At 44.8% G+C, this 12531-nt stretch overlaps 1 protein-coding gene across 4 annotated transcripts in view; it reads right to left on the reverse strand.

The window, feature by feature from the left end:
* Window positions 1-11657, reverse strand: part of LOC110978566 (nucleolar protein 4-like) — a 66670-nt gene extending 55013 nt beyond the window's left edge. For 2 of the 4 annotated variants that reach the window (XM_022233680.2, XM_022233673.2), the window contains exon 1: window positions 9716-11651. In XM_022233680.2, coding sequence (XP_022089372.2) covers window positions 9716-9985 — 270 coding nt within the window. In that variant the 5' untranslated portion in view covers window positions 9986-11651. Of the gene's footprint in view, window positions 1-9715 lie in introns of all 4 variants that reach the window. The other 2 variants (XM_022233688.2, XM_022233695.2) reach the window with 2 other exon arrangements.
* Between the last annotated feature and the right edge of the window lie 874 nt (window positions 11658-12531).

Consider the following 12531-nt stretch of genomic DNA (forward strand, 5'->3'; position numbering starts at 1 on the left):
ATCGCGAGAAGACTTGCAACTGTGAGCTTAGGACAATTAATTCTGAAACAGGACTACAAAAAAATCACCGGCAAACATTAATCCAAACCCACAAAAGCAGACGACTTGCTTTCTCCTGTTTAAATTTAGCCAACAACGGCGGGCTACATTTACCATGCAACTAACGATATCATTCACTTTACTTGTGTTTCAAACGCACTACGCGTGCAGTGTGACGGCATCACAAGAGAGGCATCCCGTTGCTAGGCGACGTGAAACTACCCTTAGCACCACTTCATGGGCCGGTGATCCTTTTGTCGAAAGCGAACAGTGCGATTCCACAAAATGCACACCGTGCATGTATCTATAGCCAGTGTGGGACACTTGTTATTTGTAATCAATTAATTAGTACGTTGTGGGCGCTCGGAATGGGATGGCAGAATAAATCATTCAGTGTTTCATTGGATTTGGAGACACAAAAAATGTCGAGCATCAGTTTTGTTCACGTTGTGGTGGGATGAGCACAAGATGAAATTACCAGAGGGTATTGTTTTGGGATCGAGGCTTGACTGACGGACGTGACGTCGGGAGCGACAGCGATGATATTGTTCCCACGACGTGACAAAACACCTGCATCTCGGACGGTCATTAAACAAAAGACGCCGGTGGCCCCTGCAACCACTGAGGAGGAAATCTCGAACCAGACGCAAGGGTGAAACTAACAGGCCTGGAGTGATCGGGAGGGTGAAGACATTGGGTGTGGTGGGCCTGGTGAATTGGTGACAAAAAGATGACGATAACGGCATTGACCTTTATTGACATCTTCGATCACCGACCGTCACCGAGGGAACATGTCCTTGACAGTCCGAGTGTGTACACTTGCCTTCGGTAAATATGTCACCCGCTTATATAGGAGTACCAAGCGGGAAAAACACTGTCAGTGAAGGTAATTGTAACCTTAAGGACTCACGACACAAGATAAATAAATATTTTTGCAAGGATGACAATGTAGAGAATAGCTCGCAAACATGAGATCAAATACGGATGCTAGCTATTGAGAGGGTTGATGGCGGTGAGAGGCGTTGGGGGATATGATTGATGGATGTACTGCTACTGGTAAAATCATTGTTGACATGAAGAACATTGTATGCGTTAGGTTGGGTAAGGATGACAAAGACCGTAGCGGTTGGTTTCCCATCACTTCCACAGCCACGCCCCGGCCTTCGAGTCTTATCATCCGTAGCCTCACCCCCCCCAACATGCCCATAAACGAGAGAGACAACAGGTGAATTGCGTCTATATTCAACTGTCCCAGTCCTTGCTGAAGGGACGCACTGACGCATAAAACACAACATCCATCCTGCGTCTCTCCATTTCGCCGCCTAATAAATCTTCCCGCAACTCACTAATAGCCCAAGCAACCAATTTGCCTTAATTGGCTCAGCTCGGCCCAAAAAGAAACGCTGCCGTGCAAGTTGTGCTCTCGGTAGTAAAGCCCTTGTAATTGAGAGAACGTCTTTTGTTCCTAGCTCTATTAGATCGTTGATGGGGGATGAAGGGACGAGGCAATTACGGGGCATCGCCGACGGAACAAGGGACGAATTTTAGGAAGAAGTTGGGTATGGGGATGGCGTGTGAGACCGCTCAATGTACCATCGATTGGCCAGTACGTCAGTTACAGACGAAGATAACTCAGGAAGCCCTCTTAGCGTGCAAACATTTCGAACAAAATCTCGAGACCAAACAAAAGACAAAGGAAATTACGAAATCAAAGGGGGCTGTTAGCTACTATTATGAACGTGTTTATAGCGTGGGACATTTGCTTGAACAGTGGTGCACAGTTATACAAACAATGCTGGTATTTTTGATTCGTTGAAATAATGTAGCATATCTAAAATTTTTGGTTTTATTTAGAATAAGTTAAAGAAACGTGAAAAAGTACTTAATTATCTTAACAAAGCTTTCATCATTCAAAATGCATATGTAAATCAAAGTTTCAAAAAGAGACTGAATCCTCGAGCATATATTGAAACTAAAAAGAGCAAGACGGTCATTCTCTTACAATGAAATTTTGGTTCAACCTAGCTCAGGTATGCACATCTTGGAATATCAAGGGAATATTTCTTTTTTGAAGTCGCTCTAGTATTTTAGATCAAATCAACTACAAAGACGTGTTGGGACCGATCTGCGCGATCTCCCGAACAAGTTGTTGATCCTTTTCCTGTAGCGAATCTCCAACTTTACTTCCCTTTGTTTCAATAATCTTTCACATCCCTGAAGGAAGAAAAGGTGAAAAGCTGAAGGCATGGTTATCGACAAGTCGTTTGAAGAGATCGACTTCGTGCAGACCGAACGATCGCGCCCAACAGACATCCCAACATTCTCTGTCGTTAGTTACTTCAATGTCCCGTGTAACGCCTACCGGCCTCAGGTATGACTAGGCGGCAGCCTGCATGGTTCATGTATAGAATCTGAGTGCTCTAATTACTGGACATTTTCACGATGTCATTCATCTTTTCTGAACCAACTATGTTACGTTTTTATGAATTTGGCTGGATATGCTATAAACAAGTATTATGCACAACGTTTATCTCTTCTTATTTTGAATTTTAAATCCTCTTTTTTATAATTCTCTATATTTTTTCTACATTCGTTTGTCCTGTCTCAATGTATTTAATCTCTGTGATATATTTCTCCCCATGTATTTTATGTTGTATTCTGTGTCATATCTTTGTTCGTGTTGCTTGCTGTGGAGGGTATGGAGAGACACGCCCTTTTGACGAAAGTATTTTGAATTCACTTTTGGTCTTTCTCCAAGGCAGCCTTTCGCTGTCCTTTTCTTCCTCCTGTCTGTATTTACTCTAGGATTTAATGTCTTTTATAGTGAAATAATGTGATTTCTTTATGTGTATCGTATGTTTATGTGTTTATATTTTGTAATTTGTCTGAATAAACTATTATTATTATTGATATTAAGTGCTGAAAAGACATTGTTGAGACAGCGTGGCGAACAAAGGGGAAGAATCAGATAAAATGTAGTTTATGGTGAGCATTTTTAATATTCTGAGCAATAATGCACCTACAACACTCGGCATATTAAGCATTACGTGTACAGAACAAACCCTCTGGACGGTTTTACTAGGAGGAGAAATTGGTCTTTGCCTGGAGTTTTCCCCGGATCCCCGCAGTCCCGCTCGCTAATGCACGGTCACTCATTTCGTGTTTATAGGTAACCCCGCACGCAAGCTAAATATTTACCAGGGCTGGTAGGCACATCAATATTAACCAGCACGCCTCCCTGGGATTAAGGCTGCAAAATACAGAATATATACTCAACGGTCGCTGCAGTGTTCGTGGACTGCATGAGAGCTGAACCAGTGTCGTAGAAAATTTTGTTTGGTATAAATTCTGAGCAGCTCGCGTGTGAAAACGCACGGGCAGAAGTATGTAAAGTATCGGACCACCATAAATCCACGTCCTCTGATTGGGGGATTGTTGATTACGTGTCATTGAACTATCGTTCTATTCATAGGTACCCATTGAATACAACTTCATTCATTATAGTGATTCCTGCCCCAATTTCATATATCTCATTCCCAGTAACTTAGCAGGAAAATAATGTAGCAACGGAAACCAATCTAACAATGCATTGTTGTACCAGTGGATGGTTCGGAATCGAATCTTTTGCGCAAAATGACGGATCATACGCGAGCGGGACCTTTTGGTTCTCCTAACAGAAGAAGATTTGTGCCGTGATTTAAAACAAATAATGAATGTTTCACATTCGTGTAATGGTAAGAGGACTAATGAGGAGAGAGGTGAGATGTTCGATCCGACGAGGCCAAGCCGAGTAGTACCGAACATTTCCTCTGTTACCGAATGACATTATTCTTAGCATTACACTCATAAACATTAATTATTTGCATATTTTACTATCAAACCATTGGAGCAACTCTACATTTACCCAGTGGTATATTCCTTTAACTTGGCCATTTACCGATTCTTTTGCTTCATTTCAAGCTTATGTCTTTTCATAGTTAATGTATCCGAATACAATGTTGCTTAGAAGTCCATACCCTCCAGATTCCATATTTCATGCTGCCCCGGTTGAGATATGGGCTCCAAGGTCGAGTTTATTTCACCTTCAGCCCGTCTAATTACAAATTCATTCGGACCTCGACACGGACGGGTAAGAACATGGAGAACGGACAGTTGATATCAGTGTTTCGTGGTCGAAGTCAGTGCAGGTGGTTTGGCCAGGGTGGGGGGGGTGGTTGGTAGATGTGGAACAGCAGGGAGGAAGCAGGTGCCAAACGGAAGATAATAGTGTGGATAGGCAGGATTTGAATAATTTGGGTGTTGCGATGATGGAGTCAATATTGATACCAATGTCAGCTTGTGAAGACTTTGGTGGTAATGTCCTGATGAGGTTCATAAATGGTCCAATGGTGACGAAAAATAATCACGAACAAAACCAGAAACGAAATCAAAATACCATGATAACGGTGCAGCATTTTATGTAACTTTCAGAACCGTATTTCAAACGTCTCTACAGACACACTGATACAACGATTAACGGATTTTTCCAGAAAACCTGGTGAAAGAAAAATACATTTCCCTTTGGTTCAGATTTTTGTTAATCTGTCATTTTTCCTGATATTTGGGGAGGCGAGGCCCATGTGGAAGGTTCAGTGTATTACATCATTCAATGCACCAGAGAACAATTTTGGTAAGTCATGAAATTGGAGTTGCAGACGGACAGACGGATATGGTTAAAGATAAAGAGAATCGATGGTACCGATGGACTCTAGACCCAGACATGGGGCACGGGGCTCGGCTAGGCCGATGGTACGACGGCAAGAGGAGACGGACTACACCGCCAGGAAATAGATAGTCCGGAGCAATAAAGAACCACTCACTTCACGAGCGAACCCTCCACGGGGATGGGAATAGGACAGGTGGAAGGCGGGACGAAGGTAATCACTTATCTACCCCCGGGTCCCAGCTACGGAGGGGGGACTGCCGTTGGCGCCAGGCGAGCCGCAGGCCCGGAACGAGGAGGGGAAATTAAGCTGGCTGTGCTGCCAATGAACGGGGCTTCGTTTGGGTCAATACTGCGTGTCGAGCCGTGCTCGCACGGTGCTGTGATCTGGGGAGGGTATATGGGAAGATGGATGGACGGGGGGAGAGTGAAGTGAAGTAGATGACGGGACGGGGGCCTGGGTGATACGGGGGAGGCTTTTCGCGCCAGGGGATCGACATTATTACGAGGGTGGCTGAGGGTCGAAGGAAATTATGCAGAGACGAGACTTGCAGCATCAACTTAACGCTGACAGTCACAGCGAAGGTCTATTATGTCTGCACGGGTTGTATTGTGGATAAGAGATTTACCGCGACTGTATTATACCAGATCTTGTGTATGAATTTTCATTTCAAATAGCAACCACTTCAGAGTCTGGCGACTTTCCTGTCTTGTTAATTCACTCTAACGCTTTCATAGGACAAAGCCAAACATCATGCGGCACACCAGACAATCCCGGACTACAGAAACGAGACAAAATTTATTTGTGTATTTCTTCCCCAAGCAAGAAGTCTGGGGTTATCAAAATCTCTTTTTTAGCGAAGAAAAACTCTGATTTTGAAGCACTCAGTTGGTTCGAAGTCCAGTGAAAATTGTTCATGCGATAAGACATTAAGGAAAGTCAATAATGAATCAGGTATCAACAAACAATTATGCAATAGAAATCAACATTTCCTTAAAACAAGTACACTCGATAAATTTTGCAAAGAATAATAGTCTTGGAAGCATTTGATCGATATCTCGCTTATTGTCATTTTAACGACTCCCGCGGTATCGCGCAGGCCACTTCACCAAATGCAGTGTCCACGTTGGGATGTTACTGCATCTACATCTATATAGTTTGCCGGCTCATCGTCCGGCGTGCAGTCTATCGCCTACAGATAACGCCGAAAAAAGAACCTCTTAATCCGGCCAGCCGATGCCTTGGTTGTCACGGGGGAGATGAGTTGAGGGCGTAGGGTAATGAAGTCTGGAGACGCGGCACCACGCGCTCAGCTGTCTATAACACCCCCGTCCTATCCTGAGCTGCGTAGGACAAATCACCAGCTCAATAATGCGCCTCGTCAGCACCCTGTGTCTCATCCTTCATTCGGTGATAGATCATGTTTAACATGTGCCCTTATTCAAATAATGTGGCTCGCGATGATCGTCGATATTTTCGGCTGGAGAGAAAAGTACAGTTGTAGATTTGACACGCTCCGAATTTTAAGTGCAGGACGGGTTTTTAGAGCTGTCCTGACAACTTCATGGCTAATACAAAAGTGTAATATGTTGGTACAAACACCGTTTAAAAAGGAAATGGTATTGTATTGGGTACTGTTATATAGAAAGGTATGCTTGAGAATAGACGACGATTGCAAAATGACCGTCCAGATCTGAAGTAATGTTTGAACTCCCTACCTGTTCCGCTAATAACAACGACCGTGGTGTTAAAATGTCGCGCCATTAAGATTAAGTAGTAAAACAACACGTGTCTTAAAGTGTCAAGTATTAACTGCCAATAGAGGGCGCGGTTATGTCTCAAGTTACTCTGGCTGAAGACTGAAGACGCTGTAGTTGTTCGAGTCGAGACAATCCAAACTTCGCTGCCAAGACTCATGAGAGCAACTTCTAAGAACTGATGTCAGAGGAGGCATACAAGCATCGCGAGATGATAGTCACGTACGACGGAAGACTGACATGCTCACTTCTGTTCCATTTGGAATCCAGGAAAACCAAACCACGCGCCATTGGTAGCTTTGTACGTACCTGACTTGCCATTTTACCTGTAAACATTTGCTTGTCCATGTTTCAGTTCTCTCATGGATGTATGAATCAAAATGTGAAGGGTATTTGTTTTAGAGCGATATCGGGCAATCATGCATATGGCACATGGTTATTCTAGTTTCTGGGGACAAAACCAAACCAAGTTGGGGAGCCAGGTTGGCGTAGTGATTCTTTCCTTGCTTTCTGGGTTCAAATCCTTCCCGGTGCACAGGTGGACTGGGTTTTCAGTCCCAACTTTATTCCGTGTGGTTTACCCAGAACATTTCCCTGGGGTTTTTCTCCCACCTCTAAAATTGTAACTGCTTCTCATTGTTTCCTCTCTACATGTTTTTTCAAGGCTTGCGAGCTACAGTGCTTAGGGCACTTTTGGAGAATCCAACTTTGTCTATTTTCACAAAAGGACAAAAAACATTCGGCGAGGAGGCCCGGAGAAGTGTGAATACTGATGGGTTTACCATTTATTACGGCAAAATGATTATGCACGTTGTTTTGAGAAAGGCCAAACCTGACTGGGACTTGAACGCAGGTCTATATCCTGAAGCCGTTTGGCCCGCATTTATAGCTTGCATTTGCATGTTTTTCTAAACAGTTGATGGTATACTTTGCAACGTCTGTGCCCGGTCGTTAAAAGTGCAGGCTGGGGTTGGCACACATATGAGGCCCAGTTAAACAGTTCACTCGGTATAAAGGTGCGCATTGGGTCACTGTTTTTTTCCAGATCGCTATATATTTCAGGCTCGTACTTAACCCTCATCTGTGACTTACTAAACCACGCTGACAAGTTGCATTGCCTGCGCAGACACGACTCTTGATCAGTAAGACTAGATTTAACGTTTACTGTCTGCATATCCGCCTGCCAATATGATAAAGCTTTACCCTATTTTAATGAAAGCACCCTATCATGGAAAGCCCGTAGCTTAATGTTACTCTTCCAAGGGTTGCGTGTTCCACACTCGGACTGTGCGCCGTGTCATAAATTTCTTTGTTGAAATCTACCTATGTTCCCATAGCAATTTCATTTCCATTTTTATTTATAGTCTGAGCTAGCCTAACGTGAACTGTGTGTCACATGCCAGTGTTCAAGGTAAAGTTGCACCATGAAAGGTCGAGGACTTGGAGCCTTAATAGAACTCAGTCACCCCCACTCTATCTGGGCACAGAGAGGTAGGGGCAAAACATGGCGGAGTTGTCACACGCTGTACATTTAGAAAAGCTTTTAGTGCATAACCTATTGTGTTTAGTGAGATGGTTGAACACAAATAACAGGGAATATGAGTCACGACGATGATCAGTGTGAAAAAATACTATGATTTTTACCAGGCAAACGACTGTACTCATGTCAATGCGAATTTGAAATTGGTAACGACGGCACTCGTCGAAAATAATTCTGCATTCTGAGATTTGTTGAACAGAGGTGGGACGGATTACTTATAAACTTTCTTTTGGATAGATGCTTTACCTTAGATGGATTATTAAAAGTCATTTCCTGTTATGGTGCCAAATCGGATATGGGCTAATTGATGCCATTTAACTGCAGAAATATTGAGAGTTAATTGCACTGACATTAGGAAAGTGTTTGAGTAAACGCAACCTCCAATAGCCAGTCCAGAAATGGGAACGATAAAATAATTGCTTGAAATACAGATTTGGGCAATTCATCCATGTTGTTAAGATGGAGCTTATAAAAAAACAAATGAAAAATACGGCTGCTGTAAGTCCGATTCTGGGTGCAAAGATTCTGCCCAAGTAGCCCAGCTATGAGCGCCAATGTGGACAGAAACGACAAATGGTAACAGACCTAAAGGAACTTTACCAATTATTTACGGCCTGCAGGTGTACATTAAGGCTTGGGAAAAAACTGTCCTAATTATGTTGGGTCCAACTACTAGCGGTATATCGCTTAAGATATGCCCTGCTTATTGCGACGAGTCACGTCATGTATCTAATTCGCTCAAACGCCGTACGTATTCTACTTTAAGTGCTGGACACTTCGGCGGCACATTGTGCGACACGTACCCAGCCAATGCATCCGCCAACGTTTTTAAATAAAGAGCGGGCTTGCGGGGCTCGCGGGTATGCGCGAGCACCTCATTAATATTAATGACAATCTTCACGGTTGAGCAAGCTATTAATATGCATGATCCTGAATACCAAAAGACTCAGCCTACCTAATGCCACGCAAGCAAGTTACGGACATTCATGAGTAGTCTCGGCGTCAGAGTAAGCTGCACATGCTTGAACAAACCATTATAAATATTAATTATTTATCAGCCTAATATCAGCTTCAAGGAAGCCATTCTGAGAGAAGACGATTTCAGCTCTCTGTCTATAGATCCATTGTCTAGCGCGCTACCAGGATGGTCAAGGACGCAGTGAATATGTAATCATCTGTTACCATGGCAATCATACACAAAATGATGCACCCAAACAATGGCGTCGTTTAATATACCGCCAGGCTGGACCCAAACATAATAAAAAGGGCCAGTTGGAGCTTGAATGGACGACGGTACGAACAATGGAGGCTGAATTTGTTATCACACGACCGTTTATCCTGACAAAAACATACAAACTGCGAACTGGCATTCACTGTAGGATGTCTAAACATACATTTCATTCATTCTTTTGCTGTTTAGAGATGCAACTATCTGATTAATATAAATGACGTGCTAGTTACTTGAACTTCTGATACCTTGAGAATTCTACATTAAAAATGGACTGAGGGTCACTGGCTTCCAATTTGAAGCTGTTTGAGAACAAACATCATTATAGCACATGTCAAGTTCAGCTGATTTGTTTTTCAGATCGATTGTTTCATGGTACATATATAATGGAACCACGATGGGTCAAACTGTCGCAACAAAAATCACTTCAAGGTTTTTCGGCACCTACCGTTGTTTTGACGGGCACAAACAGAACCTCCTTCGGCCCCCCTCGCTGTCTCTTGCCTGGAGTCCCAAGTTTGAATCCTTTGGCACGCACCCAGAACCGAAACTTGGTGCTCTCTGCACCAGCTGGGCCTGGGCTACCACGTAGGAACCCGGTAATTCTCTCGTACTTGCGACGAGTCACTGTCTTCGTCTTCCCGCTGTCTCCGTAGTTCTGGAGAGCCCAGTTCTGGTAGCGGGACCTCATGTCTGAGCTCCGCTCTAGCGAACTCATGTGACACGTTCCACAAAAATATACTCAAGTCTAAGAAATCCCAGCCCACAAAAAGAGCGTCCTTAAAAGCTTTGATCAAAATCTGTCTAAAGTATAGTGATCTTTGATACTAGTGACTTCTCACTCAAGACAGATGCTGTTCACAAGTTTTCACGCGGGCATTTGGGGTGTGGGAAGGATGGCCAGTGTATTCTTCTATGCTTCTTGCAATCTTCACTCGCTCTGGTTACCGGTTTTCAGCTCCTCGTTGTCGAGAAAACCCTAATCGATCACTTTCACTCAAGCAAGCCTTGATGTAACACAGTGTTCTGCGTTCAATTCTTCGTGTTCACATCAACACGGTGCTTGTTGTGTCTACGTTTATCTCGGTAGGTCTAATGACGATCGCTCTTTTGGCAAGACGCCGAAATAAAGTCTGCTGACCAATGCTAAATGTCCCGGGTGCACTCAAGAAAAGTTCCGCCAAGCCATTGAGGGATTGGTTACGAATTCTGAGTCTGGCCAGTCAGGGTAGGCCTCGTATGTATCGGTTGGCCTCCCCGTTCAAATTTGACCAAAGGAACCACGGTGGCCTGACGTTTTATTGCAGGCGAGAAGGAATGAAGTCTGAGCGTCCCATGCGCGGATCAAACCACAGCAGGACCTAGGGTGAACTCCAACACGTTCACCGGGCTAGGATTTCGTAAACATTTCCCCGCGAAGGGAGCAAAACAATCCAAGGGGCTGATAATGAAGCCGAGTTCTCGATGTAAGGCAACACTGACTGGGTGGGTATGACTTGCAAGGGTGCGTCCTCTGCCCCGATCACTACTGGCCCGGTGCGTTGACGGTGGAGGAAATGAGGCTACCAAGCGGTGGCGCAAAGAAACATTAGCAATACCCTGAACTACGACTCAGGTTAAGGCTGTCGATTGTTACAGGGATCACTCCAAACGCCGTCCAAAGGTCCTGCTCGTAGCGCTTAATTTCACAATTCCACTGAATTGGCTGATACTCTGGGCAAAAAACTAAATCTGTCCATTATAATCTGTAGATAGACGATTTCACATTTTCCCCTTCGCGTTTCTGGATAGGACGAACTGCAGATGCTTTATAGAACAGGTTTTTGTCACTGAAATGTTGGAGCTCAATCTCACCGTGTCCAGAATTCCTTTTCGTCCCGCTTGCGATTATCATAGTCCTCGCGTCCCGCGAATAATTCGAGCACCCAATGCGAGCACTCCAACTACAGGGAAAAAACCGCTAGACTTTCAGGTTCGCTGCGTCAAATTGGCTGGCGATGTGGGAGCCCGCGAGATAGAGAGAACACGAATAACACTCTCGGGTCACCGCTGGAGCCACGGCCCGTCGACGCTGAGAGACAGGGGAAAAATAATACAAAACGGAGGGTACGGGACAGACTGAATCCCCTCTCGGTAGATCAGGTCTAACTGGGGCTTGGGGCATTCACACTAGCTCCGCCCTACACTGACAGTAAAGCAATGGGGGAAAAAAATCAACGAAAACCATAAAAAAAATAACCGCCGCGCGAGGACTGTCGCTGTACCGGCCGCACGAAATTATTCAACCGCCTCGTGGGCTGTTCCCCACGACCGAACGATCAACATCGGCGCTTCTCGCCAGAATTTGCCCTTCTACCGCCCACTCTAAGTCCACTCGTGCCCGGTCTGCCCGATCGCTGCTGTTGGAGGAGATAAAAAACATACACGAGTGAGCACGTGCATCAGTAATGAGTAGATTTTTTTTTATTCCTTGCCCGGGACAGGGCTTTTCTTTTTTAATGGCCATCCTGCGGAGCCGATACCACTCAACCAGGTATGTGTTTAATGGCGCGATGCCACCGGTAGCCATTATCATTACTATCAGAACTGCTAGCTTTCGACCTGAGTGATGACTGCTCGCTGGTGCGTCATCATTGGTGGATCAACAACAAAAGTTACCACGAGACGAGCTCAGCGCAGAAGCTAGGCAGCTGTCCCGGATTGGGACGCTGCGCTGCTTGCCTTGTCTCGGATTATTGCATATTCATATAATAACGCGTCTCCTCCCTGCTTCTCCATGGGTCGTATATAATTCGTTGCCTAGCTGCACGCTCTGTACACTTCCAATGTCGAGGCTGAAGTAATAAAGGCGCTCCCGCCATAACAACACACCGAGCCAGGCCGATACCGCTCTCGATCGGTTTTACATGTTACCCCTTTCCATCCCCACCACGCTCGTATACATCGCCTGCCCGGAACTTCTATTAACCTCAGGAACGATGTAATTTCGTTCCGTAGGGGGACGCACACCCTTAATATTTTCGCGCAAAAAAGGGGAGCACAATCGATACTGGAGTACTCGGAGAGAAGACCACATAGACAGAAGCCGACAAGGCGATGGAACGTGATCGGCTGTGCAATTTTTTCTACCGCCATTTCCCTCTTCCACCCCCCCCCCCGACAGGACGAGGAGGCTTCGCGCCAATTTTGCAGTCGGACCTTTTTTTTCTAGTGATTTTTTTTTTCTGGGGACGCTTAGCTCAGTGTGCTGATAGCTATGGCACA

The sequence above is a fragment of the Acanthaster planci genome, linkage group LG18 (genome assembly GCF_054643075.1).
Source record: "Acanthaster planci isolate LZ-2023a linkage group LG18, COTS_SCS, whole genome shotgun sequence".
Taxonomy (NCBI): Eukaryota; Metazoa; Echinodermata; class Asteroidea; order Valvatida; family Acanthasteridae; genus Acanthaster; species Acanthaster planci.